At 43.5% G+C, this 20,275-nt stretch overlaps 1 protein-coding gene across 1 annotated transcript; it reads right to left on the bottom strand.

Moving 5' to 3' along the window:
* Positions 1-534: 534 nt before the first annotated feature.
* LOC129825183 (thrombomodulin-like) lies at positions 535-2,938 on the bottom strand. Its single transcript, XM_055885069.1, has one exon. The coding sequence runs from the start codon at positions 2,755-2,757 to the stop codon at positions 1,141-1,143; it is 1,617 nt and encodes a 538-aa protein (XP_055741044.1). The 5' UTR covers positions 2,758-2,938; the 3' UTR covers positions 535-1,140.
* Positions 2,939-20,275: the final 17,337 nt, after the last annotated feature.

The raw sequence follows: 20,275 nt of genomic DNA, 5'->3' as shown, positions 1-20,275 counted from the left end.
AAAGGATTGGGTATTGTGGTGAGAACGTAAAAGACACACAAATAATGACAATTTAATATACACTACTGTTCAAAAGTTTGGGGTCACTTAGAAATGTCCTTGTTTTTGAAAGAAAAGCAAATGTTTTCCTTTAAAATAACATCAAATTGATCAGAAATACAGTGAAGACATTGTTAATGTTGTAAATGACTATTTACAGCTTTGGTACTATTTAATGAAGTTGCCAGTTGAGGACCTGTGAGGCGTATGTTTCTCAAACTAGACACTCTAATGTACTTGTCCTCTTACTCAGTTGTGCACCGGGGCCTCCCACTCCTCTTTCTATTCTGTTTAGAGACCGTTTGCGCTGTTCTGTGAAGGGAGTAGTACACAGCGTTGTACGAGATCTTCAGTTTCTTGGCAATTTCTTACATGGACTAGCCTTCATTTCTCAGAACAAGAATAGACTGATGAGTTTCAGAAGAAAGTTATTTGTTTCTGGCCATTTTTAGCCTGTAATCGAACCCACAAATGCTGAAGCTCCAGATACTCAACTAGTCTAAAGAAGGACAGTTTTATTGCTTTTTTAATCAGTACAACAGTTTTCAGCTGTGCTAACATAATTGCAAAAAGGGTTTTCTAATGATCAATTAGCCTTTTAAAATTATAAACTTGGATTAACTAACACAACATGCCATTAGAACACAGGAGTGATGGTTGCTGATAATGGGCCTATGTAGATATTCCATCAAAAATCTGCCGTTTCCAGCTACAATTGTCATTTACAACATTAACAATGTCTACACTGTATTTCTGATCAATTTTATGGTATTTTAATGGACAAAACATGTGCCTTTCTTTCAAAAACAAGGCCATTTCTAAGTGACCGCAAACTTTTGAACGGTAGTGTATATATAAAAGAAGAGATTATAATTTGCAAGTTATAGGCCTACTTTGTTATTGGCTTTGGTCACTTAGACAGGTCTGAATTTTCAGTAATGAGATGCTTATGGAGCCATTACATTTATGATAGGTTTACTACAACTGTATGAAATAACAATATTAAACATTCAAACATCTGATTCTCCTTTGCAGACGTGTAAAAAAGTAATGACAATGAAAATGACAAAGTCTTCCAACAAAATATTGATTGTCCTATATCTACTGTCTGTCAAATGATAATGTTTTGTACTTATCCATTGTGACTTGTTGCAAATCGTGATTACCAAAATCTTGGCTTTCGAAAGCAATGTCTAAATTACCTCGACGTTTTAGTATCAGGTGAATAAGTACAACCATCACCAAAATAACAATGACAATGCATACTATAATTCCAAGAAGACCCCCAGCCTTTACAGTGGAAGGGAGCTCAGTTGGATGCTTGACAAATGGTGTAAATGGTATGGTAAAACCTGAAACATTTGACGGTTCTCTCTCAACACAATCATTTAAGCCAACCAAGTGGAACCCCTCATCACAAGAACACAGGTAACCTCCGTACGTATTTGTACAATTATGATGGCACTCACCCATCTCACATTCATCTATGTCAACACAAACGGACTTCCCATTTTTGTCATCGAGTAAGTAACCATTTGGACAGTTGCAATGATGTGGTGTACTTGGGTCACATTCTGGGGAACACTCTGCTAAACAAACTAATTGGCACCGGTTGGTGTCTTCTGTCATTCTTATGAATCCACCCCAACAGGAGCAATTGTAACTGCCTATTGTGTTTGTGCATTCGTGGTCACATGGACCCATGGAGCACTCATCTTCATCTACGCATTTGTCATTTTCAAACACATAGCCCTGATGGCATTCGCATTTAAATCCACCAACAGTATTGACACACTTAATGTTATGTCCCGGGCACTGTCTATTATCGATACAATCATCAATGTCTTTGCACTCCTTCCCATCTTCTGCCAGTGCATAACCATGGTGACACATGCAAGTGTAGCTGTCATTTTTTTTTTGGCAGAGATGTGCGCACCCTGTGTCAAGGCAGGGGTCATTTTGCGCATCTTCACATGTGACGTTATTGTCCTGGAGAGTTTTTCCAGGTGGGCATGTGCATACAGGTATAGTATTAACTGAGGAACAGTCATGCGCACAGCCGCCGTTGAATACCTCGCAACTCCACGGTGCTTGTAGCCACTGTTCAGATAGACAGATATACTTCGACCCGATGGATTTGAGCGTTGCAGTGGTTCCGATGGGTAATGTCAGTAGGTTCTCTCCCTTGAATCCCAACGGGGTCTCATACAGAACTGAATCGTCCCCTTTTACAATTACATGTTGGCAGGGTTTGTCAAGTTTATATTCACAAATATATCCATCTACTTTACTTTCGCATGGTTGTTCCTTCCACACAAAGTCGTATTTTGATACCGAAATACATTTTGAAGAACAGACATCATCAAAGCGCCCCCAGTTCTGGAATTTGGTTTCATTATCTCCAGTTATCCACCTGTACCCTCGTAAAAACGATGCTTCGTCGGAGCATTGCCCGCTTGGTAAATGTAAACCAATCCAATAATCTCCTGTATGAATACCAAGTAATATTAAAAGGATGCTATGTGATATCAAAGATCGAACTGTCATTAAATATCCACTATTATTTTCCTCACAACGTTTTTGAGCGGTTCCAAAGTTAGCTTGGTCCTGGAAAACGGCAAAGCACTGCTTCCCCATGCAGTATCCGACACGGGGCGATTCCCCGTTCACTCTCAACAGGAACGTTAGGGCAACGAGTATTGCTACTGTATCTCCCATTTTCTTTAAACAATCTCCTACGCCTCAAACGAAATATAACAATTTCGCATATAATTTAGATGTAGGTTACTCGTCTATTAGGCATGGTTTGAGTAGGAGAATGAACGTTAAGACGGCCGATAACTCCCATTTATATAAGCCTCCCTCCATGTTTTCGATTGATCAAGGAAGGAAGTTCCTTTCTGGATGGCGTAGTTGCTGACCAAGAACAAACAAGTTCTCTCTGAACCTGCCTATCATGCTCAGCAACCCGCCACTGGGTAGGTTACAGCTGGGTGAATCAACATTGTTTCCATCTCATTTCAACCCAAAATACCAAATGTGTTGAGGTTGAATCAATGTGGAAAACGAATTAGATTTGCAAAAAGTAATATTTTCACCCAACCATGAACTAAATCTTAACATGGCGATTTTTTTTCACGTTGAATTCACGTTAGTTGACAACTCAACCAAATGTAAATCAAACCTAGACATTGAACTGACACGTGCACACGCAACACACACAAGAAATGTATATTTGTAGTAAGCTATAGTCAAATTATGCCCATACGGCAAAACTAGCATTTAAATAAGAAACACATTGAAAACACATCAATGAAATCAAAAACGTAGATAACATCTTTCAGTGATATGCAGTCTAATTTGCTCAGTTCTCAGTTCTCAGTGTTTACATGGTTCTCTCATGAGAATGCCTATTGGGCAGCCAAATGGCACATTCTGAGCTATTACAAATAGACATGAGGACACGAGGACAAGAGGACAAACACATTCTTCATGAGGTGATTTAAACACGTTTTAGGATATATTGGAATACATTATTTCGGAATAATATGTTATTATGCTTGATATTCAGGAACAACTGGGATTATATTGACAACATACACTTCATGGCCAAAAGTTTTTTGACACCCCTTCAAATTAGTGGATTCGGCTATATCAGCTAAATTCCCAATCTGGCCCTCATACCATCATTGCCACCTAATAATCCCCAGTTTACAAATTGTCTCATTCATCCTGTTGCTGTAAATGACAATGTGTTCTCAGTCAATTTACCTGGAAAAATAAGAGTAAAAATAAATACAAATAAAGCCACACCCGTTGCTGACAGGTGTATAAAATCGAGCACACAGCCATGCAATCTCCATTGACAAACACTGGCAGTAGAATGGCCCATACCGAAGAGCTCTGTGACTTTCAACGTGGCACTGTCATAGGATGCCAACTTTCCAACAAGTCAGTTTGTCAAATTTCTGCCCTGCTAGAGCTGCCCTGGTCAACTGTAAGTGCTGTTTTTGAAGTGGAAACTTCTAGGAGCATCAATGGTTCAGCCTCAAAGTGGTAGGCCTCACAAGCTCACAGAATGTGACCACTGAGTGCTGAAACACGTAGTGCATAAAAATTGTCTGTCCTCGGTTGTAACACTCACAACCGATTTTCCAAAGCAATGTCAGCACAAGAACTCTTCGTCGTGAGTTTCATGAAATGGGTTTCCATTGCCGAGCATCTGCACACAAGCCAAAGATCACCATGCGCAATGCCAAGCGTCGACTGGAAAGGTGTATAGCTCGCTGCCATTGGACTCTGGAGCAGTGAAAATGCGTTCTCTGGTGTGATGAATCACGCTTCACCATCTGGCAGTCCGACGGACGAATCTGGGTTTGGCGGATACCGGGAGAACGCTACCTGCCCCAATGCATAGTGCCAAATGTAAAGTTTGGTGGAGGAGGAATAATGGTCTGGAGCTGTTTTTCGTTGTTCATGGTAGGCCTACAATGCATACAATGACATTCTAGGCGATTCTGTGCTTCCAACTTTGTGACAACAGTTTGGGGGAAGGCCCTTTCCTGTTTCAGCATGACAATGCCCACGTGCACATAGCGAGGTCCATACAGAAATGATTTGTTGAGATCGGTGTGGAAGAACTTGACTGGTCTGCGCAGAGCCCTGACCTCATCTCCTCCGAACACCTTTGTGATGAATTGGAACACCAACTGCGAACCAGGACTAATCGCCCAACATCAATGCCCGAACTCACTAACATGCTGACCACACCGGCTGCGTTACGTGCGTGACCATTGCAAAGTAAATGTACACATTCATGTTATTCAATAATTTCATCCAAACTGCTCGCGCGCGTCAACGAGCGTTTGCATTGCCAGGCGCTAAAATAGAACGTGGTTCTATTTTTGACACTTAATGAGTTGCAAGTCCCGCCTCTCCCATCTACTCATTGGTTTTTAGGACCATATACCCACATGGGTGATTGCAAGATGAACTGAGGTCCACAGTCCAGTCCAGTTGGTGGTGGTAATGCACCTTATAAAGATGTTTGCCAACCACCATATAAAGTCAGAAGAAGAAGAAGACGACGACTGAAGGAGGAGATATTACTAGAATCTAACTAAGTTTCCCCTTTTATCTGTGGATTAATTGTCGGAGTAGAGAACACACGATTTTGTGTGACTCAAAATGGGCCAAAATTCTACAAAGATCTAGGAAAAAAAGGACCTTGGTGCATTTCAAGTAAAATAACCCAATGTTTACATCCCAGGACAAATTAGCTAGCATCAGCAAGCTAGCTAGCTAAATGGCCATTAATGTTTCATGTGTTTTGACCTGACCCCAAATTAATATAGTTGGTTCAAAGTTCATTTTGATATTTCAACCTGTGTGTCCTGATCGCGTCAGGACCAAATCAACATGCGATTGTGCACATGGACGCACGTGCCTGGTCTAGTCAGCATGAATGGAAGCAAGTCCCCGCAGCAATGTTCCAATATCTAGTGGAAAGCCTTCCCAGAAAAATGGAGGCTGTTATAGCAGCAAATGGGGGACCAACTCATGATTTTGGAATAAAACGTTCGATGAGCAGGTGTCTACATACATTTGGTCATGTAGTGATTCTGGGGCTCTCTGTTTGTCTGGGAGGAGTAGGAACATCTCGCTGGAGGGACCATTCCCAGGGGGAGAGTGTGAGTCATGAGTGACACATTGTGCTACAGGACGTGGAAGGTGGGCTCACTTCCTCTAAGGCCCACCCCACAATTCACGGTAGCAGTTGATAGAAACGGCATGCTATTTCAGTGTCTCTGTATTTCCTTTGATAAAAATGGATGAAGTGATAGAAATGGAGAATGGGGTGGAAGTGAGGTGGCTTTGGCATTCGGGGAAGCATTCTTTTGTTCATGCAATGGAAACAAAATCTGTCTAACCCTCTCATTTGATTAGGCCTAATGTGGTCTTCATGACGAAGAGGTCGTCACGATGAAGCCCATTACGGACATTGTATGATAAGTAGTGGCGCTTGTGAATTATTGATGGCTTCTTGATATACCTGGGATTTCTTTTCTTCTCTATTTTGCATATCTATTTGATAAAACTTACTAGTGAAAACTTCAAGATGTGTCTGCAGCAGAATGTTTATTTTGGGAAAATCAAAGATATCCAGAACGGAAGAAACAGTGCCTGTTCTTTCCAACACTTACTTGGCTTGTGTTTGCATAGCCACATTCTGACACAGCCAGTTCCGTCATTACTGGTGCCACCAATAACATATCTGAAGCATATCATTGAGTAAACAGTACCTCAAAAGGGACCAGTTCTTTGTAGCCACAGGGTACAACAGTCTTTTATCTGTGATGGAAGGAAATGGGAGGTCTTCCCCTGCAGGGTGTAGCTGAGCATGAGGAGAAAGGGAGGAGGTCTGTAACCTTCTCTGTGCCACACACCCTCCCGGGAGTGATTTCTCTCTGAGTAAGCATTGTCAGAAGAGGCCATATCATGGGTGAGATGAGATGGCTACTCCAAACCAACTCTACATTGATGATAACCTTTATGGAAATGGTCGAAATGACCTTGAAAAAGATTCCCTCATGTTGATGTCAATGGAAAAATATAGACTGTGGAGGATGAAAGAAGACATGTATATATTTATTAAAGAATATGTAGACATGCCATATTGAAAACTTGAAACTTCACAATTTTGTCTTAACAAAAACATTGCATTTTAGGAGCAGCAATTTGCAATCTGCTCATAACTTGCAGTTATGTAATTTGACACAAATTTGACACAGAAATGTACCATGTGTAATGAATACATGAAAAGTCTTACTCACTCACGTTTATGTTGGGATTGTCCAACCCAGAAACCACGTAATATGATTCTAGTGAAATTCTTCTCAAAATTATTTGCATGCCTCATGCTATTGCTATTGGACTCAACCCAGCCAGTCATATTTTGGTATTCTGTCTGCCACAGCCAAAGCTTACCTTGCTTTGCTTTGTTGACCCTCTCTAACCCTCTTTGACCCTCTGCCTCAAGGAACTCACTGCGAGGATATTGTGTTTCGCTGCCTGAGAGGCACAGATAATAATTGTAGTGTAAATCATGTCCTGTGTTAGAACGGGAGGAAAGGTAGATCCACCGCCTCAATGGCAGGAAATGGCCTCACAGGACTCTTAGATCACATCACTCCTTCACAGCTCACTCAAGTTTAAACAAGAAAAATACCACGCGTCTTCATCGAACCCCCCCCCCCCCCCCCCCCCCCCACCTAGCAACTGTCCCAAAACTGTCCCACTGGTCAATAGAAAAATACACTGAGGTAGGTGTAACGTGAAAATATTAGCAAATATTTAATCTATTATATAGTGTAATAGTTCATCTTGACAATGGTGTTTTGAAAGCAATATTTACGGTCATGACAAGTTTGCAAGTTTATATTGTAGTAATACTGTATGAGTAGCCGAAGTTTAGCAAAAAGTCCAGTAAGTGTGAAAACCTTGTTAGCAGCAGAGCTTGCTCAGCATGAAGATAAGTTCATCAGAGATGATGAAGGGATTTCAAAAGAAATCAGGACTGACTGCATGGGTGTCAAACGTGAGCTTAAGCCTGGAGCAGGGTTATTATAATTTTACCCTATGGTCCGGAGCCTTCTGGTTTTCTGTTCTACCTGATAATTAATTGCACACTCGTGTCCCAGGTCTAAATCAGTCCCTGATTAGAGGGGAACAATTAAAAATGCAGTGGAACTGGCTTTGAGGTCAAGAGTTGAGTTGGAAGGGCTTAGAGATTAGTCTTCAGGTCTCAGGCAATGTTAATCATCAAGTGAGTGAACTTCACCTAACTTAAACCCATGGAGGCTTTCATGGGTTTAATAAATAATAAATAATAAACTAATGTTTATTAGTTCAAAATACACAACCTAGACTCAAACAAAAGTGAGTTTGGAAAAATGGTGGTTAACGGACAACAAATTCCATCTCTTGGGTAGGCTGAGTTCAGATTTTATCCCTGGGGGTTTGAGTCTCAGAATCCGGTCATTGTTAATCTTTTCTTAGATCTCAGTGAGACTGTTGAATTGAAGGAGATGGACGGGGACAGAGTGGATGTTCAGTTAGAACATAGCCTGTGGTGGAATGTGTTTTCAGAGACAGCCATTCCTGAGATTGTAAAATAGCGCTTCTCCAATTGGAAATCACACAGGCCTCTAGTTTTTGCCAGATTTGGTTTACTACTGAGAAAATAACTGAGAGGTTTGGTGTACAACAGGATGGTTTATTGACCTATGTATAAACACATTGGAATGTGTTTCCAGCAATTGTTTTGTGTCACTCGGTACATGCAAAGAGAAGGGATATTTTGCAGGCAAACAGGCAAACCCATGTCGTAACTTTGAGAGTGGAGTCGGTAGACAAGTATATAAAGGTGTAAGATCTTAATTTGATCACTCTTTTGTTGCTCAGAATCTTCCTGCACAAAAGAAAATGCAAACTTGTTGTGTATTTGAGATTTTATAAAGCTTCTAAAGTTTGTAATTTTCACTTGATTTGTCCTAATGAAAAATGTATCAATTCCTACAAAAATGTCCATTATTTATAATCCACATAATAATTCACATTACTTTCCTGTTGTAGCAAACTGGCTCAAATTAAGATCTTACATCTGTTAAACTGAGTTCCGAATAATTTAGTTTGTGGTCTCGTAGTTAAAGCGCCAATCTGCAGTTCAAACGATGTAACCACTCTCCAATTCATAGACAGAGCTATGGATGCAGGGACTGGCCATCCATGGTATGACAATTATAGTTTTAACCATGTTTTGAGGCTGTACAGTGTTTGTTTGTTTACATGCACACACACATAAAACACAGGCAGGTAGGTAGGGAGACTGATACAACACAAACACACATTACACACCACACATTCACACTCACACAGACACACTTTTACACTCATCATTTCCTGCTGCTGCTCTATTCTTTATTTTACCCGTATTATTATCCATCCTGATTCCGTCACTTTACTCTGCCTTCATGTACATATCTACCTCAAATACCTCTGCACATTGACCTGGTACTGGTACTCCCTGTATGTAGCTCCATTCTTGTGTATTTTCTTCCTCGTGTTTGTCACGTTCCTGACCTATTTCTGTTAGTTTGTTATGTGTGTTAGTTGGTCAGGACGTGAGGTTGGGTGGGCATTCTATGTTTTCTGTTTCTATGTTGGTTTTTGGGTTGCCTGGTATGGCTCTTAATTAGAGGCAGGTGTTTGGCGTTCCTCTAATTAAGAGTCATATTTAGGTAGGCGTTGTCACAGTGTTCGTTGTGGGTGATTGTCTTCCGTGTCTGTGTCTGTACACCACGCGGGACTGTTTACGGTTTGTTCGGTTTGTGTAGTCTATGTTTTCCTATTCATGCGTTCTTCTTGTTTTATGTAAGTTCGTCGTTTAGGTCTGTCTACACCGTTTGTTGTTTTTGTTAGTTTAGTCAAGTTCGTGTTTTCGTTAATAAAATTATGTCATTTCACTACGCTGCGCCTTGGTTCCCTCAATACTCCTCCTCTTCAGATGAAGAGAAGGAGGACTGCCGTTACAGTGTTACTATTTTATTTTAAAAATCTGCATTGTTGGGAAGAGCTGGTAAGCAAGAATTTCTTGGTAAAGTCTACACCAGTTGTATCGGCGCATGTGACAAATAAAATGTGATTTCATTTGGTTTGCATTTACATTGTTTACAAACATTGGAGTAAAACAAGCATATATTTGGGGTTCTGATGGGGTGTGACAGTTGAACAGGCGCATGAGGCATTTATAAATGAGATACTTCAAGAATCAAGGGGTATAAATCATTTATTTAAAAGTAAAAAAACGATGTACCAATCCCAGTTTTCCCCTGGTATGTTTACCAGCCTCTTCAAAGGACTTTAACTTGCAACCTTAAATCAATGCTTACTAGATCCAAGCAGTGTCACACTATGTTCAGGTTTCTCTTGCATTAGACATGACTAAAACCTTGAGATTTTCCTGACCACATAAACTGAACAGGAATAGCCTATAACTAGGGCCCTAACAATGTTTTTCCTGGGCAGGCAATTCTTTCCCCATAGACATTAATTTCCCTGGACATTACTTAGTCATCATTAATGAGAATATTTCTCCTCAGCCTTCCTTGCTGCACACCGTTCCCATCCGCCCTGAGCCCTGCGCACGAGGAACAGGAATATATGTACTGTAAAAAACATGCCTTCCTCAGGGCTGGCCAGTCTGGCATGGTGACAGGAATATTATGAACTTGAGGCAACCCCTGTTACAATAACAAACACACTGTGTATACAAAAGTATTTTGACACCCATTCAAATTGGTGGATTTGGCTATTTCAGCCACACCCATTGCTGACAGGTGTATAAAATTTGAGCACACAGCCATGTAATCTCCATAGACATACATTATCAGTAGAATGGCCTTAGTGAAGAGCTCAATGACTTTCAAAGTGGCACCGCCATAGGATGCCACCTTTCCAAAAAGTCAGTTCGTCAAAGTTCTGCCCTGCTAGAGCTGCCCCAGTCTGTAAGTGCTGTAAGTGCTGTTATTGTGAAGTGGAAACATCTAGGAGCAATCACTGCTCAGCCGCGAAGTGGTAGGCCACACAAGCTCACAGAATGGGACTGCTGAGTGCTGAAGTGCGTAGCACATAAAAATCATCTGTCCTCAGTTGCAACACTCATTACCGAGTTCCAAACTGCCCTTGGAAGCAACATCTGCATAACAACTGTTCGTTGGGAGTTTCATGAAATGTGTTTCCATGGGAGAGCCACCACGCACAAGCCTAAGATCACCATGCGCATGCCAAGCGTCGGCTGGAGGGATGGTAAGCTTTCCGCCATTGGACTCTAGAGTAGTGGAAATACGTTCTCTGGAGTGATGAATCACGCTTAACCATCTCACAGTCCGATGGACGAATCTGTGTTTGGCGGATGCCAGTGCCAACTAAAGTTTGGTGGAGGAGGAATAATGGACTGGGGCTGGCCCCTTAGTTGCAGTGAAGGGAAATCTTAACGCTACAGCATACAATGGAATTCTAGATGATTCGGTGTGGAAGAAATTGACTGGCCTGCACAGAGCCCTGACCTCAACCCCATCGAACACCTTTGGGATGAATTGGAATGCCAACTGCAAGCCAGGCCTAATCGCCCAACATCAGTGCCTGACCTCATTACTGTTCTTGTGGCTGAATGGAAGAAAGTCCCTGCAGCAATGTTACAACATCTAGTGGAAAGCCTTCCCAGAAGAGTGGAGGCTGTTATAGCATCGCATGGGGGACCAACTCCGTATTAATGCCCTTGATTTTGGAATGAGATGTTCGACGAGCGGGGGTCCACATACTTTTGGCTATGTAGTGTATGACTGGACCTCATCTGGACCCTGCACAACACTTCAACTCTCAAGTAGTAGATGAGGGGCACTCATAGTGCAAACAACACATTATTTCAGATGCTAGAAAGTCACCATTCACAAACACCAGCACTCAATGGTTTTCGACAACTAAGAATAACATTCTTATGATATGGCAGGGAAGGGTCAAAAGGCTGCATACACAGCACTGATGATTTGCATTTTTTGTACCAGATCCTGTATGTTTGTCACAAGACTAGTGGATTGAAGAAGTGAAATATTCTAATTCCAATTTTTTGGACATGTTTGCATAAATATGACCTGTCATTCCGTAACGCTTGACCTGGGAAGATTTTGCCCTGAACAGGGAGGCCTAGTTAACCGCTACGTAATCCACATTCTAATTTTTAGCAAATTTATTCAAAATAAACAACTGAAATCATATTTATATAAGTATTCAGACCCTTTACTCAGTACTTTGTTGAAGCACCTTTGACAGCGATTACAGCCTCAAGTCTTCTTGGGTATGATGCTTAAGTTTGGCACACCTGTATTTGGGCTGTTTCTCCCATTCTTCTCTGCAGATCTTCTCAAGCTCTGTCAGGTTGGAGAGGGCACATCACTGAACAGCAATTTTCAGGTTTCAGCAGAGATGTTCGATCGGGTTCAAGTCCGGTCTCTGGCTGGGACACTCAAGGACATTGAGACTTGTTCCGAAGCCACTCCTGCATTGTCTTGGCTCTGTGCTTAGGGTCGTTGTCCTGTTGGAAGTTTAACCTTTGCCACCGTCTGAGGTCCTGAGCACTCTGGAGCAGGTCTTCATCAAGGATCTCTCTGTACTTTCCTCAGTTTATCTTTCCTTCAACCCTGACTTGTCTCCCAGTCCCTGCCACTGAAAAACATCCCCACATCATGATGCTGCCACCACCATGCTTCACCGTAGGGATGGTGCCAGGTTTCCTTCAGATGTGACCCTTGGAATTCAGGCCAAGGAGTTCAATCTTGGTTTCATCAGACCAGAGAATCTTATTCCTCATGGTCAGTCCTTTGGGTGGATTTTTTGCAAACTCCAAGCAGGCTGTAATATGCCTTTTACTGAGGAGTGGCTTCCGTCTGGCCACTCTACTATAAAGGCCTGTTTGGTGGCATGCTGCAGAGATGGTTGTCCTTGAAGGTTCTTGAATGTTCTCCCATCTCCACAGAGGAACTTTGGAGCTCTGTCAGGGTGACCATCAGGTTCTTGGCCCTTCTCCCCCGATTTCTCAGTTTGGCCAGGCGACCAGCTCCAGGAAGAGTCTTGTAGTCCATGCCCCAACGAATTGAGGCTGTTCTGAGGGCTAAAGGGGGTGCAACTCAATATTAGGAAGGTGTTCCTAATGTTTTGTACACTCAGTGTATATGGAGGTGTGCATGCAAGTATGTTCACATGTTTGCTATGTGTGTTAATGAAGCAGGCACTTTGTTATAAAACAAAGCATGCTGCTTTTATAGGGTGACAGATAAATGAGTTGTTACATAAACTAAACCCCCAACGCTTGGCTCTGAGTTTGATATGGTCTTGTTTTCTACACAACACAGTGGTTTCTTTCCCCTGTGTTTATGTTCTCCTGCTTATCTCAAATCTGGAGGAACCTGCAACCCTGTCGACACCCCAGCCCAGACACTGTCCTGCTGAGAAATACACTCTGCTGTTACAAGCCAACGCAAAAGGGGGACTTTCACTTAAGAGTCCCCTGACTTTCCATGACTCTGCGTGAATAGTTTTAGGTTTGATGATTCAAGTCATATGGTGTTGTTTCGCTCAAGTTCCAGACTGCTTTTTATGATGCCAACTAGGTTCTGTTTCAACAGACAACTTTTTCCTATTGTATCTTGTCACAAGCGCCGAATATAACAGGTGTGGACCTTACAGTGAAATATTTATTTACAAGCCCACAATGCAATTTTTAAAAAATAATCAAAAGACTAAATGTACTAAATTAAAGAAAATAAAAAATACCTAAACATTTTTTATATAATAAATAAATAAATATAATAAAAACATATATATATATTTTTAAGTTACAAATAATTAAAGAGCAGCAGTAAAATAACAATAGTAAGGCTATATACAGGGGGTAACGGTGCGGAGTCAATGTGCGGGGGCACGGGTTAGTCGAGGTAATATGTACATGTAGGCAGAGTTATTAAAGTGACTATGCATAGATAATAACAGAAAGTAGCTGCTGATGCAACCAGTCAGGATGCTCTTGATGGTGCAGCTGTTGAACCTTTTCAGGATCTGAGGACCCATGCCAAATCTTTTCAGTCTCCTGAGGAGGAATAGGTTTTGTCGTGCCCTCTTCACAACTGTTTTGGTGTGCTTGGACCATGTTAGTTATGTCGACACCAAGGAACTTGAAGCTCTCAACCTGCTCCACTACAGCCCTGTCGATGAGAATGGGGGCGTGCTCGGTTGTCTTGTCGTTGTCGGTGATCAGACTTACCATTGTTGTGTCATCGGCAAACTAAATGATGGTGTTGGAGTCGTGCCTGGCCGTGCAGTCATGAGTGAACAGGGAGTACAGGAGGGGACTCAACACACACCCCTGAGGGGTCCCAGTGTTGAGGATCAGCGTAGTGGGTGTGTTACCTACCCTTACCTCCTGGGGCGGCCCGTCAGGAAGTCCAGGATCCAGTTTGTCCAGGTGGGAAAGGGCAGTGTGGAGTGCAATAGAGATTACATCCTCTGTGGATCTGTTGGGTCGGTATGTGAATTGGAGTGGGTCTAGGGTTTCTGGGATAATGGAGTTAATGTGAGCAATGACCAGCCTTTCAAAGCACTTCATGGCTACAGACGTGAGTGCTACGGGTCAGTAGTCATTTGGGCAGGTTACCTTAGTGTTCTTGGGCACAGGGACTATGGTGGTCTGCTTGAAACATGTTGGTATTACAGATTCAATCTAGAAGAAAAAGAAATGCACACCTATTTAGGCGAGGTGCTGGCTAGCGGAGTAGAAAACTTGAAAATAAAGGAGAGCCGCACACTCTGGGAGCTCAGATGCAAATATTTAATATCCAAGAGTGTGCGGCTCTCCTTTATTTTCAGGTATTACAGACTCAGTCAGGGACAGGTTGGTCAGCGCATGCTCGGAGTACACGTTCTGGTAATCCGTTTGGCCCTGCGGCCTTCTGAATGTTGACCTGTTTAAAGTTCTTACTCACATCGGCTGCAGACAGCATGATCACACAGTTGTCCAGACCAGCTGATGTGCTCATGCATGTTTCAGTGCCTTGAAGCAAGCATAGAAGTAATTTAGCTCGTCTGGTAGGCTCATGTCACTGGGCAGCTCTCGGCTGTGCTTGCCTTTTTATAGTCTGTACTAGTTTGCAAGCCAATCTACATCAACAAGGGTCGGTAGTACGATTCAATCTTAGTTCTATATTGACGCATTGCCTGTTTGATGGTTTGTCGGAGGGCATAGCGGAATTTGGTATAAGCTTCCAGGTTAGAGTCGCGCTCCTTGAAAGCGGCAGCTCTACCCTTTAGCTCAGTGTGGATGTTGCCTGTAATCCATGGCTTCTGGTTGAGGTATGTATGCACAGTCACTGCGGAGATGGCATCATCGAAGCACTTGTTGATGAAGCCAGTGACTGATGTGGTGCACTCCTCAATGCCATCAGAAGAATCCCGGGATCATATTCCAGTCTGTGCTAGCAAAACAGTCCTGTAGCTTAGCATCTGCTTCATCTGACCACTTTTTTATTGATCTAGTCACTTGTGCTTCCTGCTTTAATTTTTGCTTGTAAGCGGGAATCAGGAGGATAGAATTATGGTCAGATTTGCCAAATGGAGGGCGAGGGAGTTTTGTACGCATCTCTGGGTATGGAGTAAAGGTGGTCTAGAGTTTTTTCCCCCTTCTGGTTTCACATTTAACATGCTGGTAGATATTTGGTAAAACGGATTTAAGTTTCCCTGCATTAAAGTCCCCGTTATCTAGGCACGCCGCCTCTGGATGAGCATTCTCCTATTTGCTTATGGCGGTATACAGCTCATTGAGTGCGGTCTTAGTGCCAGCATCGGTCTGTGGTGGTATGTAGACGGCTACGAAAAATAGAGATGAAAACCCTCTTGGTAGATAAGCTGGTCTACAGCTTATCATGAGATACTCTACCTCAGGCGAAGAAAACCTCAAGATTTCCTTAGATATTGTGCACCAGCTGTTGTCTACAAATATACATAGAGTTTTTAATGTCCCGTTGATAGTTTAATCTTGCTCGTAGGTCATCGATTTTATTTTCCAATGATTGCACGTTGCCCAATAGAATGGATGGCAGTGGGGGTTTACTCGCTCACCTACGAATTCTCAGAAAGAAGTCTTCTCTTCACACAAATGATGGTGTCACGACTTCAGCCGAAGTCGGTTCCTCTCCTTGTTCGGGCGGCGCTCGGCGGTCGGCGTCGCCGGTGTACTAGCCATCGCCGATCCACTTTTCATTTTCCATTTGTTTTGTCTTATTTTCTACACACCTGTTTTTCATTCCCCTAATTTTTGTTGATGTATTTAACCCTCTGATTCCCCCATTGTCGCGTCCGTCGAAAGGAGCGGACCAAGGCGCAGTGTGCATAGAGTTCCACATACTTTATTACAAAGTGAAACTTAACAAAAACAACAAAGAATCAACGAACGTCCAGTACAGGTCGCACTAAGACACTAACTGAAAACATAACAATATCCCACAAACGCAGGTGGGAAAAGGACTACATTAAGTATGATCCCCAATTAAAGGCAACGATAATCAGCTGCCTCCTATTGGGAACCATACTCAAACCAACATAGAAATATAGTACTAGAACACCCCCTAGTCACGCTCTGACCTACTGCACCATAGAGAACCCCAAGGGCTCTCTATGGTCAGGGCGTAACACCCATGGTGTTGTGCGTGATTGTTATTGTCATGTTCGGTAATGTTGGTGAATGGTTTTTTCGACCGGTGCTGTTTTTGCCCGTGCGTAAAAATTGATATTTGTGTTTGGGCAAGTGTAGTGTTGTACCTTGCACCATTCATTATTCTGAGTAAAGTTACTTTGCTCCCAATTCTCTGCTCTCCTGCACCTGACTGCATACACCAGCTACACCCAGCATTATGACAGAATCCCGCACCCATGAGGATATGGAGTCAGCAGGAGCAGACAACCCCATATTAGGGGTTGAGGAGTGCGTCCAGTAGCATGCGGCCATGCTGCAACATCTCGGCACCGTCATGGATCGCGTCCTGCAGACAATGGATCACTGGGAGAGAAGAGGAGTGCCTCCAGCGCCTCCGCCTACACCACCAATGGCACCACTACCCACCCCTCCTTCACCTGGTCCCAGTGGGATTCGGCTCGCTCTTCCGAGGGAGAATGATGGGACGGCTTCGGGATTCCAGGGGTTCTTACTCCAGCTGGAGCTTTACTTGGCAACCATTCACCCGGCTCCCTCGGGCCGTGAGAGCATGTCCGCCCTTGTCTCCTGCCTCTCAGGGAAAGCCCTGGAGTGGGCCAACGCCGTATGGGGGGAAGGAGAAGTGGTGTTGGACCAATTGGAGGAGATCGACCACCCACCTGAGGGTAGAGCGTCGGGTGAGTGGGTCTTTCAACTTAGGCAGGAGACGAGGAGCGCACAGGAGTTTGCGTTGGACTTTCGGACCCTGGCCGCCAGCGCGGTATGGAATGACAGGGCCCTGATTGATCACTACCATTGTAGTTTGTGTGAGGACGTCCGTAGGGAGTTGGCCTGCAGGGACACCCCACTCACCTTTGACCAGCTGGTGGTCATGTCCATCCGTTTGGATAACCTGCTGGCTACCGGCGGACGTCCAGATCGGGGTCTGTTGGTTCCATCCCCCAGCACCACCGCTGCAACGCCCATGGAGATGGGAGGTGCTGCACTTAGGGCGACCGGAGGAGGGGCCGTTCCATGCACCATCTGTGGCCGCAGAGGGCACACTGCCGGTCGGTGCTGGGGAGGTTCCTCTAGGAGTCGAGGCAGCAGGCAGGGCACTCTCGTGTCACCCCAGGTGAGCCGGCACCAGGCTTACCCAGAGCCCCCTGTTGCTCACATGTTTTTGTTTATTAATTTTCCTGATTTTTCCCCGCATTCCCAGCATAAGGCGCTTGTAGATTCGGGCGCAGCTGGGAATTTTATTGACAGATGATTTGCCCATAGTTTAGGGATCCCCATTGTTCCTGTGGACATGCCCTTCCCTGTACACGCCCTAGATAGTCGACCATTAGGGTCAGGGCTAATTAGGGAGGCCACAGATCCACTGGGCATGGTTACGCAGGAGGGTCACAAGGAGAGAATCAGTCTCTTCCTTATTGATTCTCCTGCGTTTCCCGTGGTGCTGGGCTTACCCTGGTTGGCCTATCATGATCCCACTATTTCGTGGCAACAGAGGGCTCTCAAGGGGTGGTCAGGAAAGTGCTTTGGGAGGTGTTTAGGGGTTTCCGTCGGTGCTACTATGGTGGAAAGTCCAGACCAGGTCTCCACCGTGCGCATCTCCTCTGAATATGCCGATTTGGCTCTCGCCTTCTGTAAAAAGAAGGCGACTCAATTACCACCCCATCAATGGGGGGAATGTGCGATAAATCTCCTGGTAGACGCAGCACTCCCCAGGAGTCACGTGGATCCCCTGTCGCAATAGGAGACGGCGTCTATGGAAACATATGTCCCCGAATCTCTGGGGCAGGGGTACATTCAGCCCTCCACTTCACCTGCCTCCTCGAGTTTATTTTTTGTGAAGAAGAAGGATGGAGGTCTGCGCCCGTGCATTGACTATCGAGGACTCAATCAAATCACGGTGAGGTACAGTTACCTGCTACCTCTTATTGCCACGGCGATTGAGTCAATGCTCTGGGCGTGCTTCTTCACTAAACTGGATCTCAGGAGCACGTACAACCTGGTGCGTATCCGGGAGGGAGAAGAGTGGAAGACGGTGTTTGGTACCACATCAGGCCATTATGAGTACCTCGTCATGCCGTACGGGTTGATGAATGCTCCATTAGTCTTCCAATCCTTTGTAGACAAGATTTTCAGGGACCTGCACGGGCAGGGTGTAGTGGTGTATATCGATGACATTCTGATATACTCCGCTACACGCGCCGAGCATGTGTCCTTGGTGCGCAGGGTACTTGGACGACTGTTGGAGCATGACCTGTACGTGCCAAACAACGCAAAAAAAACAAACAAAATTAAACAGTTTAACCAACTGTTTTATTTTGTTGGTAACTTATTTTTTAAGCACGTAAAACATCAGCCATCCTTTCCGGCATCATTCTACTATAGAGTAGACTATTGTGAAGGCAACGTTACAATTACCTTTAGACAATAAACTGAAGTCTTAAAAATGTCTATGTTTGATGGCAATATTCCATAAATTAAGACATTCTGGAAATGGTCCATAGGCTTGTTACTGGGAATGTTGTGGTTATCCGTAAGCATTGTTGTCATCAGGGATTGTTTCTTTCTGCCGTGCATCATCTTGCTGTGTGCCAGTGGACACATTTCGGCTGATCGGATCTGATCAGGAGCAGTGAGTAAATAGTGAGTATGTATCTGATGATGTCACAGAGGAGGAAAACCCACAGATTGTATGTGTTACTAGCCTATACAGATGGTATTATGGCATCTTTGAGATGTCACAATGTGGATAAATCATTCACGAAATGATCATCATCATCACAATTTGGCAAGTACAGCCATGCTTATTCTCCTACTTTCTCACTACAGCATATGACCCCAGTGTCACGCCCTGACCTTAGAGATCCTTTTTATTTCTCTATTTGGTTAGGTCGGGCTATGATTTGGGTGGGCAATCTATATGTTCTATTTCTTTGTTGGCCAGGTATGGTTCCAAATCAGAGGCAGCTGTCTATCGTTGTCTCTGATTGGCGATCATACTTAGGCAACCTGTTTTCCACCTTACGTTTGTTTATATTTTGGTGTTTTTTGGTGTTCATCAATAAAGAAAGATGTACGCTTACCACGCTGTACCTTGGTCTAATCCTTCCATCAACGAACGTAACACACAGTGCCCTTTGCCACAATGTTCTTTTCCACTCCGCTGGCGATCTTGTCAATTTATGTCACACAAGACTCATAGTAAGATTAAGATAGTAATAACAAGAGGTTTGTAGTCCAAATGTGGCCAAACGACTCCTCTCACAGACCAATCATTGGTTACAAGGGATTGACATTTCAAAATGAATCCAGTCATTTACACTTAGGGATATAGACCGTCTCACATTTGGTCCAAAAACATGACTGTATAATTACATAATTTTCGTCTGCATTACCTGTCATCTTTTCTGTTTACGAGAATGTACATTGGGTTGGTCAGTGATTCACTATTGCTTTGGGCACAAGGAGGAAAATGTGATTAGGTACAGTATATATGTTTGGTGTGCCTTAAACTTAATAGATTATTACACTCAAAGTTTATTACAGAAGAGCATTGTTTATGTCTTGATGACTTGATTGAAACCCCATTAAAACTTTAAACAATGGTTTCCCCCAATGCTCTCGTTATTTTAGCTCTGGCTTGAGATTTCCGTTATATTGTGTGTGTGTGGAGGGAAATGGCCATTTTGGCCTGACAATCACATTGTCATTTCCAATTAATGTCCTTTGGGTGTTGTCTTTGGCAATGACGAGTAAAGCCATTGAAACGTTAGAAAAGTAACCTTTTTAATAGTTTTTGCCAGTGTTCCACCCTGTCACTCGCTGCCCTCGCAGTGCCAAAGACCTTGAGCCTGTAAGCCTGAGTGATTGTGCCATTTCTGGCAATACAAAAAGTGACAATAGTATTTCAATACTTGTTAG

The sequence above is a fragment of the Salvelinus fontinalis genome, chromosome 27 (genome assembly GCF_029448725.1).
Source record: "Salvelinus fontinalis isolate EN_2023a chromosome 27, ASM2944872v1, whole genome shotgun sequence".
In the NCBI taxonomy this organism is placed as follows: domain Eukaryota; kingdom Metazoa; phylum Chordata; class Actinopteri; order Salmoniformes; family Salmonidae; genus Salvelinus; species Salvelinus fontinalis.
Note: the sequence above shows the minus strand (reverse complement) of the source record. Positions and strands in the feature narration are given on the sequence as shown.

Excerpts from the sequence above, each read along its gene's own strand:
- LOC129825183 (XM_055885069.1), bottom strand. The coding sequence starts at position 2,757 with ATGGGAGATACAGTAGCAATACTCGTTGCCCTAACGTTCCTGTTGAGA.